This window comes from Artemia franciscana, chromosome 2 (genome assembly GCF_032884065.1).
Source record: "Artemia franciscana chromosome 2, ASM3288406v1, whole genome shotgun sequence".
In the NCBI taxonomy this organism is placed as follows: Eukaryota; Metazoa; Arthropoda; class Branchiopoda; order Anostraca; family Artemiidae; genus Artemia; species Artemia franciscana.
Genome location: NC_088864.1, coordinates 17,333,408 through 17,357,682, shown reverse-complemented (window position 1 = coordinate 17,357,682; position 24,275 = coordinate 17,333,408). Strand labels below are relative to the sequence as shown.

Here is a 24,275-nt window from a genome sequence, read left to right as displayed (position 1 = left end):
TTGACAACTGGCGCATTCTCAAAGAAGCGTGATAAAATCTCTAATTTTTAAACTTTTCATTGCATTGCTCTTGCTTGATAAAAAAAAAATTCAACTTGAAGTGAAGAGCTACATCAAAACTTAAAACGAAGAAAAATACTTCTGTATATGAGGGGGGTTTACCTTCCTCAATACCTCGATCTTTACACTAAAGTCTTAGGTACTTTTGAAAAAGTCTCTTTTTCTAATTAAACGGTCTTTATGTCTCAGGAGTCGTTCTTAAAGGATTGGGACAAAAAGTCAAACTTTAGAATAAAGAGCGAGGTTTTGAGGAGGGTGTAAACCCTCTCCTATATGGGGTAATTTTTGCTTGTTTTAAGTTTCAATGTTGCTCCTTACTTCAAGTTGAAAAAACCTTATTTTTTATTTAATTTATCTGCATTTCTAAAATGATGCCAGGAAATCCTGCTCCCTCTCCGTGGAAAGTTCCCTCATGCAACTTGAAATACCCCCATAGGAATTCCCCACATGTAAAATATCCCTCCCCCGGACAATTTCATCCTCGCTAAGAATTCCCCCGGAAAATTTCTTGAGCATGATTCTGTTTAAAAATTCTCCTTGGCATGCTTTTGTTTCAAAGACTTCCTTCGCCCTCCGTAAAGAATTTTCCCCAGAAATCCTCCCCCTATGGAAAATCTGCTCCCATAGAAAATTCCCCCTTGAAGAATTTATCCCGCAGAAAATCCAACTCCACGGCAAAAATCATTCAGACACTTCCAAAACCACTGACAAATTCCTCCAGACAATTCCCCCGAAACATCTCCAAATATAAAATTGAGTATGACAAAGAGAAAGTAAGACAAAAGAAGAATTTCATAAGGGAATTCTTGCAAATTCCCCCGGTGTAAAATTTCCACTGGAAAGTTCATCCCTGAAAGATACATACAAAAGTGATACTAGCGATTAAATCCCTTTTCCGTACTAATTGGAAGAGTTGCTTACGAACGGTTGGAAAACTTGACTTTAAAAATGTACATTTGCCTGTTTCAGGGAGCAATACCCCGATAAACGATTTCTAACAATTTGTTCGCCCTCCAACAATAGCTGATATGCAATAATACAATCCTTTTTAATTGTCAATAATACTGCATATATGTTATATATATTAGTCCTTCATTTTGTATGTATTGGGTATATGTTTGGAGACGAACGCAGCACCAAGTAACAGTTCTACGTCTTAGACAGGGAGGACATGTATATAGCTTTTCTTAGACCCTAATCGGGCAAAAATTTCTGTTTGGTGTAAAAAATATATATATATATATATATATATATAGCAGAACTCTGCGTCTTTTATCCCTTTCCTGAAATTATGCAATTTTTTCAGGATTGTGACTTTGTCATAGTAACTTTCAAATCATTCAATTTAAAATCAAAATAAAGAAGATTCTTTTGATATATTTATTGGTATTAAAATGTAGTTTTTTAAAGTTTTGGTTACTATTAACACACGTCACTCTTTACTTTCAGTTACCATGAACTGGTTGATAATAAAATATCCTGAAAGTAAAGGCTTATAGCTAGAGCAAAAATTCAACAGGTGAAAATGAAATGTTTTTAGCCTATTTGAATAAATCCTTTCTAATTTGTATTCGCACGTTTCTTAACTTATTATCAAAATTGATATGTACCTTATATTCATACACATCAGCAAATAAAGAAAATTGTGACGATTTTTTCTTTTAGATGAATAGTCTCAGTAGATTTGTTACATGATTTCTTCTATCGCGTTATTTGATCAGGCAACTTATTCACTCATGTTTTAATTTAGTTTGTTTTAACTACGCATCTAGAACACTCCTTCCTGAAAATGGATTTCTATCTCCAAGTTTTGCAATATCCTCTAGATCCAAGATGTCATAATTCAGCTGTATTGAAAAAAGAAAACTAAGAAAAAAGATCTGTAGCACAGAGAAACAGAGAGAAATTTGCAAAGGATCAAATACGTTTCATCCTCTTTACTGGCCACAAAGTTCGCACAGGAACCAATCAGGTTTTAACACGACAGGATTATTACCTTTCCTTTCTGGTTTACGCTCAATGAATAATGTGATAGGCTACTGGAAATGCGTCGTAGATGTAAGCCAATAAAACTAAAGGGCACTTCTTACTACGGAGTTCTAAGGAAGTAATCTCTTTAATTTTGTGTATTTACAGCATCTAAGCCTTTGCCTTTGCTTGCATTATCTTTAATCGATTCAAAATCCTAGAGCTCCCTTCTCGTATTTCACGCATCTTCCCTTATCTTTTCAAACCATAATATTTGGAATTATGAGAAGCTTAGTTTATCATTTTGTCAAAATTTTTGCTTACATTCACTAATTTTTCTGGCAGTAACAAAAGCATTCCCATCAATTTTATTAGATAATTTCTAATTCCCCAGATGCTATCTGAACAATAAATTATAAAAATTGTTCGATAGAATTTTCTTGGAAGCATATTAAATTATTTCTTGACGCCTGGATGTTAGGACTTCTCAGTAAGAGTTACTTACTCTGCAAAAAAAAGTTCCCAGTAAAATTGTTTCTTCTTGTAAGTTATAAGAAATTTGACGAAGGAGTTAAATTATTCATACAACTTTCCATTATTCATCCCCAATACCCCAAATGATTGTCAAATTTTATTCTACTATCATATCCCTTGAAGTTCAGAATAAATTCCGCTAGGTATATCATTTTTGTGCATTTGAATTTAAGAATGGGAGGAATAGGAGTAACATGGGTCCTAATGGGAGCACTTTAGCCCTCAAAGTCTGCAGATTGAAAATCTTCGAACGACTTTTATTTCATCAAGCTGTAGCGCTCAACTTTCTGTATTGAAATGTTACTGTGAAGCATTTCAGTTGGTTGCCTCTAATAATCCATTGTTAAAGATATTGCACAATTAAACTTTTGCAAGAAAAGTTCAGGAAAGCAGTTTCCCTCCTTTATGTTTTTGTAGTGGGATCTTTTTTGTTCCTTATGTATGGTAAAAAAAACTCTACTTTTTCTTTTAAATGAGCCATATCACGATATTTTACGATCACTGGTTCGGTGCGAGCATCCATGGAAAGAGAGAAAAATCAACAAGTAAACAGACACTTCATCTACGACTGTCCTTCTTAGGAAGAACACGAATTCATATCCTTAAAGGGCGGCTGAAAACTCCAGATTTTCAGATAGCTTGAATTTGTGTTTTAGTTTTCATCTTGATTCTACTCCTTTTAGGGAGGATGTACCTCTGTTTCTAAACTTATACAAACTTGTATATGCTGATTGTTTTTCAGAAGCAATTCCAGGCTTAATAAGCATTACTATTTGGATTTAGAATAAAAACTTTCATATGTGAATAGATTTCCTTTTTTACAGTTTCAGCTACTGCAATGACTGCTCTTTCCTCAGTTTTTTTCTTCATCATTGGTTTGGTGTAGGTCAAAAGAAAAAAAACTAGACCTACGTTGCCCGGGCAACGTGAAGTGTTGCGGCAACCTTTGTCTGGCTTCACCGACTAAAGTGTTGCAAGAGCAGCACTTTAGTTTTGTTTCTTCGCTATCGATCAGTAATCACATGATCAAAGGCTATTCCTCAGCGTTGAAAAAACAACAACAAAATAGTATCGAAAGAAGGAACTAAATTGACTTTGAAGCCAGTTGAACTTTATCCTTTTCAATCGTAGACATCGTGACGGATTAAAACTTGGAACAATATCTTATATAATCTAGTTGGTATTATAAAGCTATCCCTAACTTTTCAGGATCAAAGTACCATAGATGACATTCTATTAATTATTACAAAACTATCTCATTGTTTTACATTCTCGTTTGTGCTTGTTTCTTCACTATCAGTTAAATGATGAAGTTGTCAGCCTATCGAAGTTTTCAAAATGGTATGTTCAAACAAGAACGGATAACTTTTCAGGATTAAAATACCATAGGTGACACTAATTATTACAAAACTACCTCATTGTTTTACGTTATCATTTGTACCCGTTGCGTAAACACTTAATTTTGTCAGATTTAAAGAGATCGAATACAATGTGCACCAATTTGCACAAATTTCTAGCCCAAAGTGAACTGATTCTTACTTACAAGTCCCTCTCCCGTGATAGACATCAAGTTCACCGGAAACAAATAAATGGGTATACCAACTAGCAAAAGTTACAAACCCCTCATTGCTGAAGATGATTGCAGTCCAACAGCCAATTATTACTTACAATTCCCCTACATGTCTTACCACTAGAAGCAAATTGGTTTAACCATCAAATACACCGGAAACAACTAATAGGTACACCAACTAGCAGAAGTGGCAAACCCTTCTCTATCGAAAATGATTATGAGCTAACAGCCGTTTGCGCCCAAAGTGAGCCGATTCTTACTTATAAGTCCCTCTCCCGTGATAGGCATCAAGTTCACAGAAAACAAACAAATGGATACACCAACTAGCATAGTTTCAAACCCCTCATCGCTGAAGTTGACTGTAGCCTAACAGCAGATTATTACTTACAAGTCCCCTACATGTCTTACCACTGGAACCAAGTTGGCTTTACCATCAAATACACTGGAAACAAATAATAGATACACCAACTAGCAAAAGTTGCTAACCCCTCATTGCCGAAGGTGATTTTTACCTAACAGCCGATTGTTGCTTACAAGTCCTCTATTTGCGTCTCACAATTTGTATCGGCCTAGATTTTGGTTCAGTTTGTACCTTACTACTGAAGTTGTCAACCCCTTAAAACTTTCAAACTGGTATACCTCATGAAGGAATTTTTGTACCGAAAATGGATGTCATATACTTCGATCAGCTCATCAAGAGCTATCGATTGCCTTCGAAAAAAAATTCTATCTGTCTTAGTTCAAAAGTTTGGTTGTGATATTTTAGTTGTGGGGCCAGGTAACTGCCGCATATATTTAACACTTGTAGATTTTAGTCCATCTTGAATTTAGTCCATCTCTCGAGTGGAGTTTTCCACTCGAGAGCAGAAACGTGGTTTGATGAAACGAATGCTTGGCTGCACAACTTCAGATACTCCTCTCTGACATAGGCTATATAACTTCACTTCACTTCGCACGCTATAGTCTCTGGGTCGTGGACAAGCAAAAACCATCCTATTTGGCCCCAGGCAAGAGTTCTGCGGAGCTTTCCAAAATGTAATGTCATATTCATCAATCCGGCCTGAGGTCCACACTTTCCATAAAAACCGCACAGGTTAGACCCTTACAAGTGTCTAGGAATAAGCTGAGATCGGCGGCATAGGAAAAAAAAAACGGGACAAAACCAAAGTGTTGCTCTCGCAACACAATGACAGCAATAATAGAGGTTTTGATTATATTAGCAAAACAAATATATAAAATATCATTAGTTAAATATTCCAATTTAATTACAATTTTATTTAATTACCAATCATTTAAATATACTTAGTAGGGTGGGTTAAAAATACCCCTTTGGTAAAATCTGTCACATAGTGCCTTTTGAAACTGTAGCCGAGATATGCCTAACGAAGTGACAAAAATGTTGTTGTCTGTATTAATAAATAAATAATAGTAGTAATAAACTGAATAAAATATATTATATTTCACAATATGAATTTATAAACTTTTTATGCTGATTTAAAATATATGAGTTTCATCAAATTTAGTCTTACTTATCAAAAGTTACGATCCTGAGAAAATTTGCCTTATTTTTGAAAATAGGAGGATACACCTCCTAAGAGTCATGGGATCTTAACGAAAATCACACCATAGCATTCAGCGTATCAGAGAACCCTACTGTAGAATTTTCAAGCTCATATCTACAAAAATGTGGAATTTCGTATTTTTTGCCAGAAGACCGATCACGGGTGCGTGTTTATTTGTTTTTTGTTGTTTTTTTTTCATGGGTGATTGTATCGACCCAATGGTCCTAGAATTTTGTGAAGGGGCTCATTCTAACGGAAATTAAAAGTTCTAGTGCCCTTTTTAAGTGAAAAAAAATATTGGAGGGCACCTAGACCCCCTCCCACGCTCATTTTTTCCCAAAGTCAACGGGTCAAAATTCTGAGGTAGCCATTGTGTTCAACTTAGTTGAAAAACCTAATAACTATGTCTTTGGGGACGACTTACTCCCTCACAGTTCCCGTGGGAGGGGCTACAAGTTACAAACTTTGACCAGTGTTTACATATAGTAATGGTTATTGGGAAGTGTACATGTGTTTTCAGGGGAATTTTTTTCTTGGACAGGGAGGGGTTGCGGGGAATGGGTTACATGGGAGGATCTTTTCATGGAGGAATTTGTCATGGGAGAAGAGAATTTCAATGAGGGGGACACAGGATTTTCTAATATTATTCAAAACAAAAAACAATGAAAACATAGATATGAAAAAAAAATTTCAACTGAAAGTAAGGAGCAGCATTAAAACATACCAAACGGAAATTATTACGCATATGAGAGGTTCATCTCCTCCTAAATACCTGCTCTTTAAGCTGAAGTATTTTTAGTATTTTCAACTATTTCTTCGACGGCCTTTGTGATTCAGGGGTCATTCTTAAAGAATTGGGACAAAATTTAAGCTTTAATGTAAAGAGTAAGGTATTAAAGAGGGGGAAACCCCATCATATACGTTATAAAAATATACGAATATAGAAGATCATTACGAAAGTTAATTCGGAAGTTACGTATATTTTTTATTAATAATAACGTTCGTAAGAAATTAAAAGTTCTAGTTGCCTTTTTAAGTAACCAAAAGACTGAATGGTAACTAAGCCTCCTCCCCAAATTCTTTTTTTTTCAAAATCGTCCGATCAAAACTAAGGAAAAGCCATTTAGAAAAAAAAAATGCAAATTTCGTTCGAAGTATTCACGTGCGGAGAGCCAAAATCAAAACATGCATTAATTCAAAATGTTTAGAAATTAAGCAAAAAACAAGTTTTTTTTAACTGAAAGTAACGAGCGACATTAAAACCTAAAACGAACTCATATTACTCCGTATATGAAAGAGGCTGATCCCTCCTCAACGCCCCAGTCTTTACACTTAAGTTGTTCACTGTTTTAAAAAGTAGGTTTGAGAGAAAGAGTCAAACCTTAGCGCAAGGAGCCGGGCTTTGAGGAGGGAACAGCCCCTTTCATATACGAAGTAATTTTTGTTCGTAAAGTTTTAATGTCGCTCCTGACTTTCATTCAAAAAATTTTTTTTCATTTAATTCAAGACAAGACCGACATAAAGATGCTCTTGAAGGCTCAAAAATCCGGCTATTTCTGCACTTTTCAAAAGGCAATATTAGAAATTCTGAGAAAAATTAAAACTTTTATCCAGCAGTTCGTGGTAACGAAGCATAAGTAAGGACCGAAACGGCTTATAGTAATTGAAACTCTAAAAAACGGAAATTTGACATCAAAAAAATATATCTAAAGAATTGGCTTATTATTCTGATTCCAAATATATAAGATTCATTAAGTCTAGTATTACCCATCAAAAGCTACGAGCCTAAGAAAATTTGCCTGATTTTCAAAAAAGTCGGGAAATACCTCTTAAAAGTTGAAGAATCTTAATGGAAATCCCATCATCAGATCCAGTGTTTCCGAGAACCGTATTCAAGAGGTTTCAAGCTCCCATCTGCAAAAATGTGAAATTTTCTATTTTTTTGCTCGAAGAAGAACACGGATGTGTGTTTATTTGTTTTGTTTCTTTTAATGTTTGTTTGTTTTCCCCAGGGGTGACCACATCGAACCAATAGAAATAGACTGTTGGGAAAAGACTTGTTCGGACGGAAATTGAAAGTTCTAGTGTCCTTTTAAGTGACCAAGAAGATTTGAGGGCAACTAGTCCCCAATCCCCCTTCTTTCTTCTAAGTCATCCGATCATAATTTTGAGATAGCCATTTTATTAAGCAAGTCTAAAAAGATTAGTAACTATGTGTATTTTTTCCATAACATGACCCTCACAGCCCCTGGGGAAAGGTCTGTGAGTCACGAAATTTTCCCATTTCTTACGTCTAGTATTTGCTATTGGAAAGTATACAGACGTTTTTTGGGAGGAAGAGGGTGTGAATTTTCTGCTGGGTAGATTTTCCTTGGGGGGGGGGGAAGGTCTGGGGTTGGTGAACTTTTCGGGAAATTTTTACACTGGGGGGGATTTGTTTCGACTGAAAGTAAGGAGCAACATAAAAAAATAAAACGAACACAAATCATTATGTACATGGAGGGGCTTTCCCCCTCCTTGATACCTCGCTCTTTATATTAAAGTTTTCTTTTCGTTCCAATTATTTAAGAATAATTCCTTTGACGCAAGGACCATTTAATTGTAGTAAGGAGTTTTTTTGAATTTCTAAAATTACTTTAGCATAAAGAGCGAGATACTAAAGAGGGGGAAACACACTTCCATGTACATAAATGATTTCCCTTCGTTTTAATTTTTGAAATTGCTTCTTACTTTCAGTCGAATTTTTTTTTTCTTATTAAATTTCTTTAAGTCTTAAGTATGATTAAGAACCAGTTGCTTGTACTTCGTTTAATAGCGTGGGTTACACATCCCACTTCGAAAAAATCTTTGAAATTATATCATCTGACTTTTACTTTACAAAATAGCAAGTAGCATGTTAGTATGTTTTCTGTAATAACTAATAAATGATAATAGTAATAAGTTCTTTATGTCAAAATAATAAATAGTAGCTCTTAAAGTTGATCTATCTTCATTGGGGAAAGTTCGCGAGGAAAGGCTCCAAAACTTAACAAGGTATAGAAACAAATTTATGGCAATACTTGGACTGACACTTATTTCTTGCTTAAATGAAGAATAAAAACAAGCGATTTGCCATTTGAAAAGTAACAACAACTAGAAACAAAAAGTGAAACAAAGCGAAAAGAAACAGTCATGAATTCAGGAAAATACACCAACGAAAGGAATAGAAAACAAATGATATGAAAAAAAGGAGAAAGTAGCACTTTTTAGTTGACGCAGATTATACATTCATTTAAATAGCCATAGCTGTTTTTCTGTCCCCAGAGTTCAGGGAAGAGAGGGTTATTTGGCCTTTTGCCCCTTTTTGAATAATATCCTTGGTGATTAGCCGCTTTGTGAAAGACCTTATATTGCTAGGAACTGTCCTGGCCAAGTAGTTTGTGCACTAGACTTGAGACCCTTTGTCTGCGGGTACCGTGGTCTGAGTCCTTGTGTTGCTGATTGTTTGGTTTGAACGAGGATCAGTGGTGTGACTCCATAAGCTCAGCCAGAGTCGATCCAGCTCTAAAGGGGGAACTGGAGACATATGAGGAGGTGAAATGGGAAGGTTGTGTGAAAGCATAGGATGATCAAATCTAAGAGCTCAAATTTGGCTGATTGCGTGTGATTTTATTTATAAACTGAAAGACCTTGTGGTCTAGGAAATCCACCTGGCCTATATCTCGGGGTTAGGGATTTGAGCGCAGTGTTTAGCCTTTTTCTGTCAGTAAAAAATAAAATGTAGAGAATATATTCCTTTTTTGGATAAAAGTTGCTTTCGTGGAATTAAATATTCATATTACAGTATTCGTGTGGATGGATAAATAATTCGATTAAAGGAGAAGGGAGGATTTTTAATCTTCTTCAATGAGGAATTTCAAATTTATAGTTGTGGGAAGTATACCCTGTTTTGTTTCTTGGACGGGTGATTCAGTGGTGTCTTTCGGGGTATCTTTGTTGCAAGGACAGGGACAAGGTGACTTCAAATGTTATGTTGGATGTAGGGGTAATTTTTCTTCGATTCTTATGAAAGAGGATGCACCATGTTTTTTTTTCTTTTTATTTGTTTTTTCGGACAGCTTTTGCTTCTAGTTATTCGCTGTTTGTTAGGGAACAGTTATACCTCGTCTTTATTATATAGCTAACATACCTTTTGTTCAAGGCTGTATCCAGGATTTTAGTTCGGGGGCAGGGTGTCTTTTTCAGGGGGGGTTTCAAAAACTTAAAAAACACGTCTTTATCTGCATATTACGTTTTTACGAGTCGGACAACAAAAAATTCTGGGAGGGTGTTAAACCTCCTAATCCCTCTCTTGGATACAGCCTTGCTTATGGTACACAGATTATGATTTTTGTATTTTGTTTAGCTGCGCTGAATAATAACTCTTTTGAGCAGTAGGGCAGGTACTCTTTCTCCCTTTTAACATATCCTTCTATTTTGTTCTATTTCTCAAACAATAGAGGGATCTAATTAAGAACAAGCAACGTCTCTTTGTTATCCCGGCTCCCCTTTGATTAACTTCATACTTTTTCAGAAGTTTCTATACAGAATAACCATTTATTACTGCTTATTAAAAGTAGTTTATTTCATATCTAAAGTAAAACAAAAGTGGATGATTGTAGATTATTCTCGTTTAAAATTAATATAAAACTACTAAATTGCTTTTTGAAATTTTAAATTGAGTCTGCCCAGAAACATTTATATTTTGATTAGTTTCCTTTGTTTATCGTAACCTAATTCAAGAATAGAGTACTTATTGATTTCTTTTCCAAGAATATAGCTGAAATTCTACCAAATAAAGTTTTAACTTTGCCTATCTTGTATTACGGCTGTGACAGCTTTTTTCTGGTGCCCATGAGAGTAAGAGTCACAAATAGAGCCCTACTACTGCCGATGATATCAGTCATCGTTCAGCAAATCGACTTCCTGTTGAGTGTTTGACCCTGAGTGTGGGTATTTTCTGGAATACACTGCCGAGACTGGATGGACTGAAGCCAGTAATGACTGCGAAAGTAATATCCAGGAGGTCAAATCCACGGGATATTTGAAGTGCCAACCATGATTCAAGAAAAGATCCTTTGAGAAGTAACACAATTCGGGAAAAGGAATGCTCTGCTAGCACCGAGTCTGAGGAAAAGTGCTGCTTGCTGCTGATTCCTGGCGAGTAGTGTGCGACTCTTCACTCACTTTCGAGGGACGAGATGTCACCCAAGCTATTCTGAAGCGGGTATAGTTATCTAAAGAGGGGGGGGGATGTGAGAGCACCTTGACATAAGGAGGCTCTTCTACAAAGGGACAAAATAGATAGGCAAGGCCGTCTAAAAATACTACACCTGAGGGAGAGCAATGGCACAGTGATTTGTCGGAATTTCTTTCTTTGTCTTGTCATGGCACAGCTGCTATTCATACTACATTATTAATATTTTTCCTGGGGGGGGGGGCTGGACACAATGGATCTTATCAGGATATTTGTCTATGCTGTTCTGGAAAGCAGAGTAACTGACTATCTCAGTCTTTTTATTAAACAGTTTTAATTTGAAGTTGCATTTTTTATTCAGTAATTGTGAGAAACTCTAAATACCATAATCCCAAAGGACCCACACTGCAATCATCCGATACAAAAGAAAATAAGGAGATAAGTGATCTTTTGATAAGGCTCCATTTCTAGGGATATAAGGAGTGAATTGTCCAATATTTGAAACTTCAAACATTGACAAAGAAGTCATATGCCTACCGAGTAAGATGTCCTTTAGTCAAGAGCTACACCTGGTGGAACGAGATGAAACCGCTGACGAAACTCCAACTACTGCTGGGGATATTTATTCCCAATTTAAAAATGCCACAGAACTAATTCAAAAATACAAGGATTTTAAATTTCCATTTTATTTTATAAAATTATTATATAAATGAAAAAATAAATAGTTTTATCATTCTGTATTTGGTTCCTTTGTCTGATTTTAACTGGTGCTGTCTGGTTTCCACTTTTATTTTTGATGTCTTTCAGATTTACGCTCCGCGGTCACCTTTTTTATGACATTGCCGATCTTGGTAGTCTAAAAAAAACAGTTGCTGCTAAAACGCATTTCACAGTTATAGGTACTGCGCTTGCACAAAGGCAGAGTCATGAAGAAAGGTATGCGACTGATATGTCCCAAAAATCTTTAATGGAGAGTATAGGAATTTTCAATACTATATAATATTTATGCTGTGACGCATAATTGTTCCCTTAGTTTTCAATTCGCTAGTTGCTTGGATTAAAGTTTGGAATACCATCCTTTAAAGTTTGAAATGTTACTGTCACTATGATAAGGATTTCATTGCTTGAGGAAATGCTTTTATCTACAAAGAACATTAACTAAACTGGATTTAAACTGGTTTTGCCTTGCATTATCGCTTTTATTTTTAAAAGGCCTATGATTTCAGTATTTCTGTACCAGTTAGCCTATTGAAAACTGATCAGAAAAGGCAGGCAAAATCTGGACATTAGCTGAATCAACAAAGACTACAAGGCGAATTTCCAAAGCATACAATTGTGGCAAATTTTTCTATTCAATTTGTTTCACAGATACCGTGGCTAGGAATTCATGTTTGTACAAATATATCAGCTGGTTAGGGATGTTAAAGGGAAGCTTAAAGTCGGCTACGCTAAGATTGTCCCAAACTGCGGGCGATGACTCGGAAGGTTCTTTTTAAATTATATTCAAGCTTTTCTGATTATTGTGTTTTTTTGTTTTTTACGGGGCTTCGCCCACTTCTGAAAAAAATGATTTAGAGGAGGTTCACATACTTTATTTAGATATTGCAAATCTTTTGCTTTATCTGCTGCAATAGTAACGTAACATCGATATTGTCCGAAAACTTGGTGGAACTTATGCTTTCATCTTTTTATTCTGTAAGTACCAAGCTAAAATAAATGTGTTCTTTTTCTTAAGCCTTTTCCGCTATTTAATTCGTCTGCTCTGCTAGTAAGTTTCATTTTTGTTGCGCTATTCTTGCTTTTGTTATATTACTCCACTTGTGTTCTTGTATAGTGGGTCAGAAATTAATTATTATGATTATTTTTTCAAATGTGCTTGATGATATTTTTCCAAGATTTTTCTTAATTTTTTGTGGTCAACATGACTTTTGTGTTACCATTGACCATCAACGTTAATCTCTAGGATGTGACTAATTACCACAGTCTTAACGTACAAACTTGAAAGATTTTTAGTTATTTAATCCCAATATTTTTCTAAATAAAAAGGAAAACCCAGCACATAGACAGAGCATTGAACAATTTTTTATCGGCATAATTAGTGCTTCCGTAAGTTTATGAATAGTCTAATGTATTCATGCCTTGATGATTTTTAACCACAAAACAGTTTCTCTTATTTCGTTTAGGTGAGTCAATTTTGCAACGAGACGACACATAACCGTTTTGCACCAACGAAGCAGAACTTACTCTGCCATGGAAGGTCCACGCAGAGTGTTATCAACAGTAACTTAGATTTTCAAAATTTGACAATGTAAGTGTGTAAATGATTTACAATTTATCATAATTATTACAAGTATGCAAATTATTCTGTAAATTGTTTTGTTGGAAGCTACATCATTCCTACTCTGGTTCGAAACTGTTAACGATCTTAGAAAAAATTCATCATGTTTTGTTGGAATTTTCATCTGCTTCGGAAGATTACTACTGCTAGTACTACTAACGACTTACTGCAGCACCACATTTCCTGAGATCAACATAATTATGGTTGCTCCTCCTCCACTCCAAACCGTCCAGAGCTTCACTTCCTTACTATCTACTATGAAGTTCCAATTGCAATGGAAGGTCCACGCAGAGTGTTATCAACAGCAACTTAGATTTTCAAAATTTGACAATGTAAGTGCGTAAATGATTTATAATTAACCATAATTATTACAAGTATCCAAATTATTCTCTATTCTGTAATCTTAGATCTTAGAATCTTCATCATGTTTTGTTGGAATTTTCATCTGCTTCGGAAGATTACTACTACTAGTACTATTAACGACTTACTTGTGGTAGCTCCTCCTCCGCCTCAACCTGTCCAGAGCTTCACTCCTTACTATCTACTATGAAGTTCCAATTGCCATGGAAGGTCCACGCAGAGTGTTATCAACAGTAACTTAGACTTTCAAAATTTGACAATGTAAGTGTGTAAATGATTTACAATTAACCATAATTATTACAAGTATCCAAATTATTCTCTATTCTGTAATCTTAGATCTTAGAATCTTCATCATGTTTTGTTGGAATTTTCATCTGCTTCGGAAGATTACTACTACTAGTACTATTAACGACTTACTTGTGGTAGCTCCTCCTCCGCCTCAACCTGTCCAGAGCTTCACTCCTTACTATCTACCATGAAGTTCCAATTGCCATGGAAGGTCCACGCAGAGTGTTATCAACAGTAACTTAGACTTTCAAAATTTGACAATGTAAGTGCATAAATGATTTATAATTAACCATAACAAACAAATACAACGTAGAGGCAATAGGGAAAATTTCAAGACAGTGGAAATTATTTCTGTAGATATTTCGGCCCTATGTCCAAGGGCCGTCTTCAACACAATACAAGAATTTCACAAGAATACAATTTCATTCTTTTCGCCAGTCCTGGTTGAACTTCGTTGAAGTAAGGATGCTAGGGCTATTTTTTTAAAAAATGTTTTAAAAAGTGTTTTTAATTATTTAGTTTTTAATCCTCACAATTTGATGTAAGTTCTTTTATATATATATATAGTTTCTCTCTTTTTCTTGTATTGTGTTGAAGACGGCCCTTGGACATAGGGCCGAAATATCTACAGAAATAATTTCCACTGTCTTGAAATTTTCCCTATTGTCTCTACGTTGTATTTGTTTGTTATGGAAAGGCAGTGTGGTCTTCGTCGCTATTTTAATTAACCATAATTATTACAAGTATCCAAATTATTCTCTATTCTGTAATCTTAGATCTTAGAATCTTCATCATGTTTTGGAATTTTCATCTGCTTCGGAAGATTACTACTACTAGTACTATTAACGACTTACTTGTGGTAGCTCCTCCTCCGCCTCAACCTGTCCAGAGCTTCACTCCTTACTATCTACTATGAAGTTCCAATTGCCATGGAAGGTCCACGCAGAGTTTTATCAACAGTAACTTAGACTTTCAAAATTTGACAATATAAGTGTGTAAATGATTTACAATTTATCATAATTATTACAAGTATGCAAATTATTCTGTAAATGATTTTAATGGAAGTTACATCATTCTACTCTCGTTCGAAGCTGTTACCAATCTTAAGAGAATATTGATCATGTTTTGTTTGAATTTTCATCTGCTTCGGAAGATTACTACTGCTAATGCTATTAACAACTTACTGGAGCACCACATTTCCTGAGATCAACACAATTGTTTTAGCTCCTCCTCCGCTTCAGGCTGTACAAAGCTTCACTCCTTACTATCTACTATTTCCTTCAAACCTTTTCTTAATACCTCCCTCATTCCGTTTAGGGGCAGCCTGCTTTTCGCTTGGTTCAAGAAGGATGGTCGTTAAGCACAACCTTTGGCAATCCGTCATCCTTCATCTGCAAAATGTTGCTTAGCAATATTTTGCCGACATTGCCAAAAATCTGATGAATCCACTATAGTTAAGTGCTCCAGAAAGAGGAAGTGATGGGAGCCAAAACTTGACATTACCTTCTCGAGCCCTATTTTGACTTCTTGCTTCATTCCTGAAAGTTCGATTCCCATAGCACAACATATTTTCCACATAGCAAAAGCGACTCTCCTACACGCTTAACCAGAAATTGAGGTCAAATCTTAAAGAATCCGTAGCGCAGTGGTTGACACGCTAACCATTGAGAAGTATCTTTCACAGAAAGCTGTAATAAAGTGCGTTTAACGACTTTTAAGTAGCCTCAATCAAACGTTCTTCACAGTAAAAAGGCACATATAACCGAAAATACAATGACATTCGCAGTGCTTTTAAATTGTATGTCTCAATTAATTAAATATACACAGTGATTAACCAAATACGCAAATACAAATGACCAAATTCATAATGAAACATCTACTTTAATAGCATCTGCAAATACCGCTTGCCTTTCGCCCAGTGACACAAGAGGCTGCGACAAAAAATAAACTAAACTAGCCCACAAGTAAACCCACACTTGAGGGGAGTAATGGAGCCTTTCATGAAACAGAATTGCTTATGTCGTTAGTCTGTAAGTTAAAGTTTGAGCGTAGGATTTTGTTTCTTTAATTACGAAACCGCTATGGTAGGATTCAAAGAAAAAAAATATTTTTGATGTTACTCAAAAATTGGGCAGTGGAAGCTGGCCAAATGCTTAAATAGGCTTTCAAATAATTGTCGAGAACCAAAAACAAGTTTTCGAGTAGTTTGGGCACTATAAGCTTAGTTTGATGAATTTTGAAGACCACACTCGTTCTGGGCATCTTTCAACATCTCGAAATGGTAAACAAGTTGGAAGAATATGCCTTAAATAAAAGAGAATTTTCTTCGCAGAATCGACCAAAGTTCAGAGTTCACTCGGAGTTCTTGCAAGCAGATTTTGATTGAGAATTTGAAAATGAGACGTGTTTCCACAATGTTTGTCCCTTGCCTTCTTGTACAAGGTCAAAAATGCATCAGGTTGAATTTTAACAATGACTTAAAAAAAGAAATTGGAAGCGACCCAAACTTTTTGACCAAAATCAGTATAGGTACGGAGAATTGGCTCTACGGGTCTGAACCATAAGTTAAGTAAGCTTCAAGCCAATGGAAGATACCAAACTCTACCTGACCAAAGATGCTTGACATGCAAGATTAAATTTTCAGAAAACTATCATTGTCTTTTTTATGTTCAAGGAATTGTGCATCCAGACCTTGTTCTCTGTCTAGACTATGATTCAGCGCTTTTATTTGTATGTTTTAAGACTCCTATTAGAGAATTTCCAGAGGATACATTCAGAACTTTCTCGATGAAGCAATTGGTTGCTTCACCACGTCAAAACCCCATACACACACGGCCCCATGAATAGTTCACTACTTGGCCTCTCTAGGGTGGTCTGCTGCTTCCCACTCTTTGTTTCCGCTATACCAAGCCCCCTGTGAAACTTTTTCGCATCTGGGAATGAGGAAAAATCTAAAAGGGGGCGGTTTTGATGATGTGGAGCCGTTAAAATAGCTTTTTCATTGACACTGGAGGATACTGAAGTTGAGAAGTTCCAAACATGTTCCAAATAGCCTGAAAAAAGGCTTAAAAAGTGCATCGCGTCTAATGGAGAGTACTTCGAAAATGGAAGAAGGAATTTTCTAAGAAAGTAATAATAAAGCTTCTATTTTTAAATTTAATTTTCAGGGATTCTCCATTGTAAAAATCTGGTTTATCCAATCTCTGTTTTTATCATTCAAGTTATTCAAAGACTGCACTTTTAACAGTGGTATCACTGTCGTGAGTCTTCTCATCGACTCTAGCACAAGACTAAATGCGGAAATGAAAAAAAAAACTTTTCTGATATAGTAGGAGAATGATCTGAATCAATCTCACTCTGTAAAAATTTTCCAATATAAAGATGTCTCAGCAATGGAACTTTGTCAGTGGTAAGTTCCGCAATTTGATCTTTCAGGATTATTCCTGAATATTCCATGTATCTAGCTGAATTTGAAGATTCATTTCAAATTATCTGCAAAAGTAAATTTATGCTAAGAGCATAAAATCAGTAGAGATAAGAAATCCTTTGAATCAAGCAGAAAAAATTCCTTAATTAAATAGTATATTACGATACCAAAAAAAGCATTTAATTACTATTCTAAACACTTTCGGGAAACAAGAATTAAAATGTTTCATTAGATTCAATAATTATTATTAATTCAATAATATTAATAATATTAATGCTATTAATAATAAAATACTAGTAATAATAATTATTATTAATAATATTAATAATATAGTAATAGTAATAGTAATAATATAATAATAGTAATATTAGTAATAATTAATAATAGTAATAATAATTAATATTATATATAATAATATTAATAATATTAATAACAATTATTAATTCAATAATCATTTTAAAGAATTCAAATAATTATTTAAACACTCTAAAAGTACCTAAATATGTATTTAGAAACTTTTACAATACTGGTTATTCACTATCCAGAAAGAATACCTCTTGTTCGTAACTTTTCTATGATGTTGTATTTTCTTACTAATGATCTTTTATTCTATAAAATCTAAAATAACCATTACTGCTAATTCAGATTGATTTTGACAACTTAATTAAAGAAGGAGGCATTCATTAGTACTACCGGTTGTCAGCTAATTACTGCTTAAGTATTTTCACTGACTTTCAAATCATATTCCCCTTTATTCCCCTCTCACTCATTTAACTTTTTTTTTAACTTCTTAGTGAGGTTTACTTAAATCTGGTAGGAAGGAACTTAGACAATAAGAAGGATAAGCATACTTGAGAAGAAGTTTGAACAGTTGTAAGAAAACAAACTACTTGGTCACGACAAATGACATATACCGTCTCATAGTGAGTTCCTTCTTAAAGTTCTAGAAAATTTCATCAGATAAATTTATATTCATCAGAATATCGGGCCGAAATTAATATTGCAATTACATATGGGGAAAATATTGCTTAAGGCTCATGTTACCTATCAAATATTAAATAAAAAAGGCAAGTTTTTTTTTTAACTGAAAATAAGGAGCAACATTAAAACTTAAAACGAACAGAAATTACTCCGTATATGAAAGGGACTGTTCCCTCCTCAACGCCCCACTCTTTACGCCAAAGTTTGACTCTTTCTCTCAACTCTACTTTTTATAACTGTAAAAAAAAACTTGTAAAACAGTAAGAAACAGTAAAAGTAGAGTTGAAAGAAAGAGTTTGAATTTCACTCTCAACTTTACATTTTAAACATTAAAAACCTATTTATTTCGTTACCTGAACTGTTTGATAGGATTTTGTGACAGCTTGAACACGAAAGACAAGACACTTATGTTATTGGATTAATTAGTTCTACAGATTTCCATTCATTCAGCTAAAACCATGATCTTAATTTCAGAATTACATGAACTTGTTGAAAAAATAGTGCTTTTTTCTGTATTTGTATGTTTTGGATGCTTTTGTCAATGTATTTTTCAGTCAACTATATTTTTTAAAACAATTAAAAGCTTTAGTGTAAAGACTGAGGCGTTGAGGAGGGGACAACCCCTTTTATATACGGAAAAATTTCTGTTCGTTTTAAGTTTTAATGTCGCCCCTTACTTGCAGTTAAAAAAAACTTGTTTTTTTATTTAATTTAAATAAGGAGCAAACTGGCTCAATGGTAACCGAAACTCTAAAAAACGGAATTTTTATACCAACAGATACATCAAAAGAATTGGATTTTTATGCTGACTTTTAAATATATAAGTTTTATCAAGTTTAGTCATGTCCATCAAAAAGGTTGTCCCCTCCTCAACGCCTCACTCTTTACGCTAATTTTTTTTTATTGTTTTGAAAAGTAGAGTCGGAAGAAAGAGTCAAACTTTAGCGTAAAGAGCGGGGCGTTGAGAAGGGGACAACCCCTTTCATATACGGAATAATTCCTCTTCGTTTTCAAGCAGTTCGTGGTAACGAACTGTAGTAAGGAGCGACCCGGCTCAATAGTTACCGAAACTCTAAAAAATGTGATTTTGATACCAATAGTTGCATCAAAGGAATCGCATTTTAATGCTGATTTTAAATATATAAGTTTCATCAAGATCAGTTATAGGCTACCCATCAAAAGTTACGAGTCTGAGAAAATTTGCCTCATTTTAAAAAATAGGGGGAAACTCCCCCTAAACGTCATACAATCTTAACGAAAATCACACCATCAAATTCAGCGCATCAGAGAACCTTATTGTAGAAGTTTAAAGCTCCTATCTACAAAAATGTGGAATTTCGCATTTTTTGCCAGAAGACAAATCACGGATGCGTGTTTGTTTGTTTTTTGTTTGTTTTTTTGTTTTTTCCCCAGGGATGATCGTATCGACTGAGTGGTTCTAGAATGTCGCGAAAGGGCTCATTCTAACGGAAATTAAAAGTTCTAGTGCCCTTTTTAAGTGACCAAAAAAATTGGAGGGCACCTAGGCCCCCTCCCACGCTCATTTTTTCCCAAACGTCACCGGATCAAAATTCTGAGATATTCATTTTATTCATCATAGTCAAAATACCTAACAACTCTGTCTTTAGGGACGACTTACTCCCCCGCAATCCCAGTGGGAGGGGCTGCAAGTTACAAACTTTGACCTGTGTTTACATATAGTAATGGTTACTGGGAAGTGTACAGGTGTTTTCAGGGGGATTTTTTTGGTTTAGGGGAGAATTGAGGGGGGGTATGTGGGAGGATATTTCCATGGAGAAACTTCTCATGGGGGAAGATAATTTCAATGAAGGGGGCGCAGGATTTTCTAGCATAATTTGAAAAAGCCATGGAAAAATAAATATGAAAAGTTTTTTTCTACTGAAAGTAAGGAGCAGCATTAAACCTTAAAACGAATAAAAATTATTTCGCGTATGAGGGTTTTACCTCCTCCTTATACCTTACTCTTTACGCTAACGTATTTTTAGTAGTTTCAACTATTTATTCTACGGCCTTTGTGATTCAGAGGTCATTTTAAGGAATTGGGACAAAATCTAAGCTTTAATGTAAAGAGCAAGGTATCGACCAGGGTTTAACCCCCTCATATACGCAATAAAAACATACGAATATAGAAGGTCGTTACGTAAGTTAATTCGCAAGTTACGTATATTTTTTACCAATGAAAACGTTTGTAAAAAATTAAAGTTCTAGTTGCTTTTTAAAGTAATCAAAAACTTGGAGGGCAACTAGGCCTCCTCCCTCGCTCCTTTTTTCTCAAAATCTTCCGATTAATTGCAATTAATAAATATGCAAATTTCGTTTTAATTATTTATGTGCAGAGAGCCAAGATCATAACATGCATTAATTCAAAAACACCCTGACATTAAATAAAAAAACAAGTTTTTTTTAAATGAAAGTAAGGAGCAACATTAAAACTTAAAACGAACAGAAATTACTCCGTATATGAAAGGGACTTTTCCTCCTCAACGCCCCGCTCTTTACGATAAAGTTTTTTACTGTTTAAAAAATAGAGTTAAGAGAAAGAGTCAAACTTTAGCGTAAAGAGCGGGGCGTTGAGGAGGAAAAGCCCCTTTCATATACGGAGTAATTTCTGTTCGTTTTAAATTTAATGCTGCTCCTTAGTTTCATTTAAAAAACTTGTTTTTTTTATTTAATAAGTTTTAAGGTTGCTCCTTACTTGCAGTTAAAAAAAACTCGTTTTTTTATTTAATTCTTAATGAATTCGAACAAATTTCAAATTTTAGCGCAAAGAGCGAGGTATTGACGAAGGGGAAAACCCCCTCATATACGTAATTATTTCTATTCATTTTAAACTTTAATATTGCTCCTTACTTTCAGTTTTTTTTTATTTTAGTATATGTTAGCATTACACTGAGCAGAATAATAAGGACTTATATCCTTATAATTTATTAAAACGTCTTACATATATGGATTCAAAGTCACGCTTAGGGAGGAGTATTTGTGAGCGGAAAAGGGGTCCCAATTTGTAAGATTAACTAAATATTATTGAGCATGATATTACGCTTTATATTTTTGACAAGTTTATCAATAAATACAGGCAGTTTATATAAAAACATTTTGTAAGAAAAACCCTTCTAAGGTTTTTTTTTGCTACTAGAGCGGAAGGCCTACTAGCCCTTGGACCTTTTGCAAATTACAAGTGTTCAGAAGATAATGAATGAATGTATTCCATAAAGAAGATCTGATTTAAAAGAATCCGATTTTTCATCAAAATATTTTTTCAGGGGCCCTGTGAGCATAAGAAGAACAGCTTTTACATATAAGAGGATAGAAAAGTCACGGTTTGTTCTTGTAATAGACAACAGCAAGGAAATGGAACTTATGGTAAGTCTGCAATCCTGAAATGTAAATTTTTACTTTTGAAATGTGAACTTGAAATGTGAAATCTTTACTTTTTCCTAATACATATAATTTTATATTTCTTGAATTATCAATCATAATCTTTCATGAAATCTTTGTTAGGCTACTATATTTTTTAAAGCTATAGATTTTCTTGATATATCTGATAAGGTCTGAAAAAACAAAAAAACAAGATAGGGATCATGGGCAAAACACTAAAGAAACAAAATTTTACTTTGTGTAATTGTGTAAGTGTTCATGACTTTTTATGTATAAAAAAAAAGACTCCAAGAAAAATGTGGTACCAACAGTTGTGCTTTTTCGCAATCCGGCGAGTCTCAAACAAAAGGCCGAACCCACTCAAACTGTGTGAAAAGAGATCATAAACCGGACAAAAAAGGGGGTTCGATCCCACTCTCTGGTCATATTTTGAAAGAAAGCTTAAGTTGGTTAGGCCATGCTTTACAGATGATGGGTAAGATAAAGCAAAAGATTGTGCTTTTCGGCCGTTCATCGAATGTCAGGTCGTCCGCGAATGGAGAGGGACGAGTTAAGACTCGTTCAAAGGAAATTGTAAATTAAAGGGAGGAGGTAAAGATTGAAGGTTTGAATAGGTTAGGGATTAGTAGGTTTGAATAGAGTAGGGATAATGCGCAGCGGTTTTGACCTCAGGCGGCTTAATGCTGTAGTGAGTTGTAATTAGCAGTAGTACTAAGTGTGCTTAACTCCCAGCCAATCACTAACATGAAAGCAATCATGTTACAATACACTAATGATTCCCTATCTGAAGATAACAATTCTACATATTATAATGAGAGTCAGTCATATTTTGCTCCTTGCGGCGGTCTATACGCTTTTTCTTTTCGTTTTTAAGCCGGTCGTGCGACAGGATCTGTCGCTAATATCAATGCAATATGGGAGGTGCTTGCACTGTAGGTCAGATTTGAACCAGGGTCAAATTGACTTAATGCATTATAATATGAGACTAGTCTTGTTGAATTTTATTAAATTTATGACTACTTTTAGTAATGAATTTGGCTGCAACAACATTAGCATCGATACGTTTCAATTTATAGCTTAGAATCGAATTTCCATACAAAAGTAGTAAAGAAAGACAGATACTTGGCAAATGTAAAATTCAATGAGCAAAGTTTGGAACAATTCGGCTTCAACAAGTCTTCTAAAAAAGGCTGAATATGAAGGAGCAATTACACAATAGACCTTATCGCAACCCTCTATTCATAGCTGGAATTGTTGATAATCTTGAGAATGAAATTTATGATTAAAAATATAAAATTTGATGTACAAAGGAAGAAAATTATTGAAATAAGAAGTAAGTAATTAACAAAAATTCTCCAAAAGAGAGTAATCTCAAGAAAAAGAAGCATTCAGATTAGTTTTGCAATGTTGACTGGGATTTCACATTTGATTTTACGGCTCCAGCGAAGCAAATGCTCATTTATGAGGCCTGAATACCCTAACATCACCCAAAGAAAGAGAGTGCATCAATTTTGGAGGTCAGGGCTGCAATCGCTGATGATCTGAAAGTAGTGAGCAAGGCTTTTGGAAGAAGAGCCTGTGAAGCAGTTTTTTTTTTTTTATTTTGCTAGAATCTAAACAATTTCTCTACTACCAACAGAAGGCTGTTCCAAAACCTGCTTCAGAACACTTTCTGGATTTAAATGGTTTCACATAGTTTGGAGCCATGAGAAGATAAGAGGAAGACTATACTTTTTTTACTGGGTAGTGTTTCTAAAAAAAGAAAAAGAAAAAAAAAAAAAAAAAAAAAAAAAAAAAAAAAAAAAAAAAAAAAAAAAAAAAAAAAAAAAAAAAAACTAGGAATGAGCTTCAGTAGCAGGAGATATAAAAGCTTTGGTTCAATCATTCTGAAATAATCAATAATCATTCTACAACTACAATAATCAAACCAATGTTACTAGCCACAATAGCTAATGATATAAGAATTTTAAATAGCTTCTGGGCTCCATTAATCCTAAAAAAAAACTGCGTGATAATTATGTGTATAAATAAAAATTAATGGTAATGCAGAGCAGCATCAGTCAAGTTCACAGAAGTTCACAAATTCAGAAGAAGCCCACCCTTTAGGAGGGGACAAACGTTTGAAAAGGACAAATTGTAATGTAACTATAAAAAAAAAATCGGAATGATCCTGAGATTTTAGAATGGTGTAAGCTGGATGGCCACGATCTTTCGTAAGTGCAAATATATTCCACTAAAAGTACCTTTCTAGCGTCCATGAGTCCAAAAGTGACAGGCCCATAGTAAAATTTCCTCCCATCCTCAGCAAGTCCATCTCTCCTAGCTTCTAAATCCTTTCATACCCAAGAAATAATTTCTCTTCATTACTGAAATGAAGATCAATATATCACTTCGAACATAGGATTATTTCGTTTCAAGTTTCCAAACCTGAAATCTATCTTGTACCTCTCAATTTTCTTGCTAATAAGGGCCTACTGACTAAATTTACTGATTATCATTCCATTTCAAACTAAGGAGAAAATTCGCACAATGAAATTATCATACCACTGAACCACAACTGTACAAATTTTAAC

General features: G+C 34.6%; 1 protein-coding gene across 3 annotated transcripts in view; it reads left to right on the top strand.

Moving 5' to 3' along the window:
* Positions 1-24,275, top strand: part of LOC136037991 (calcium-activated chloride channel regulator 1-like) — a 215,792-nt gene that overhangs the window by 135,874 nt on the left and 55,643 nt on the right. For 2 of the 3 annotated variants that reach the window (XM_065720918.1, XM_065720900.1), the window contains exons 5-6: positions 13,093-13,217; positions 21,588-21,687. In XM_065720918.1, the coding sequence (XP_065576990.1) occupies positions 13,093-13,217; positions 21,588-21,687 (225 nt within the window). Of the gene's footprint in view, positions 1-13,092; positions 13,218-13,528; positions 13,580-21,587; positions 21,688-24,275 lie in introns of all 3 variants that reach the window. The other variant, XM_065720910.1, reaches the window with a different exon arrangement.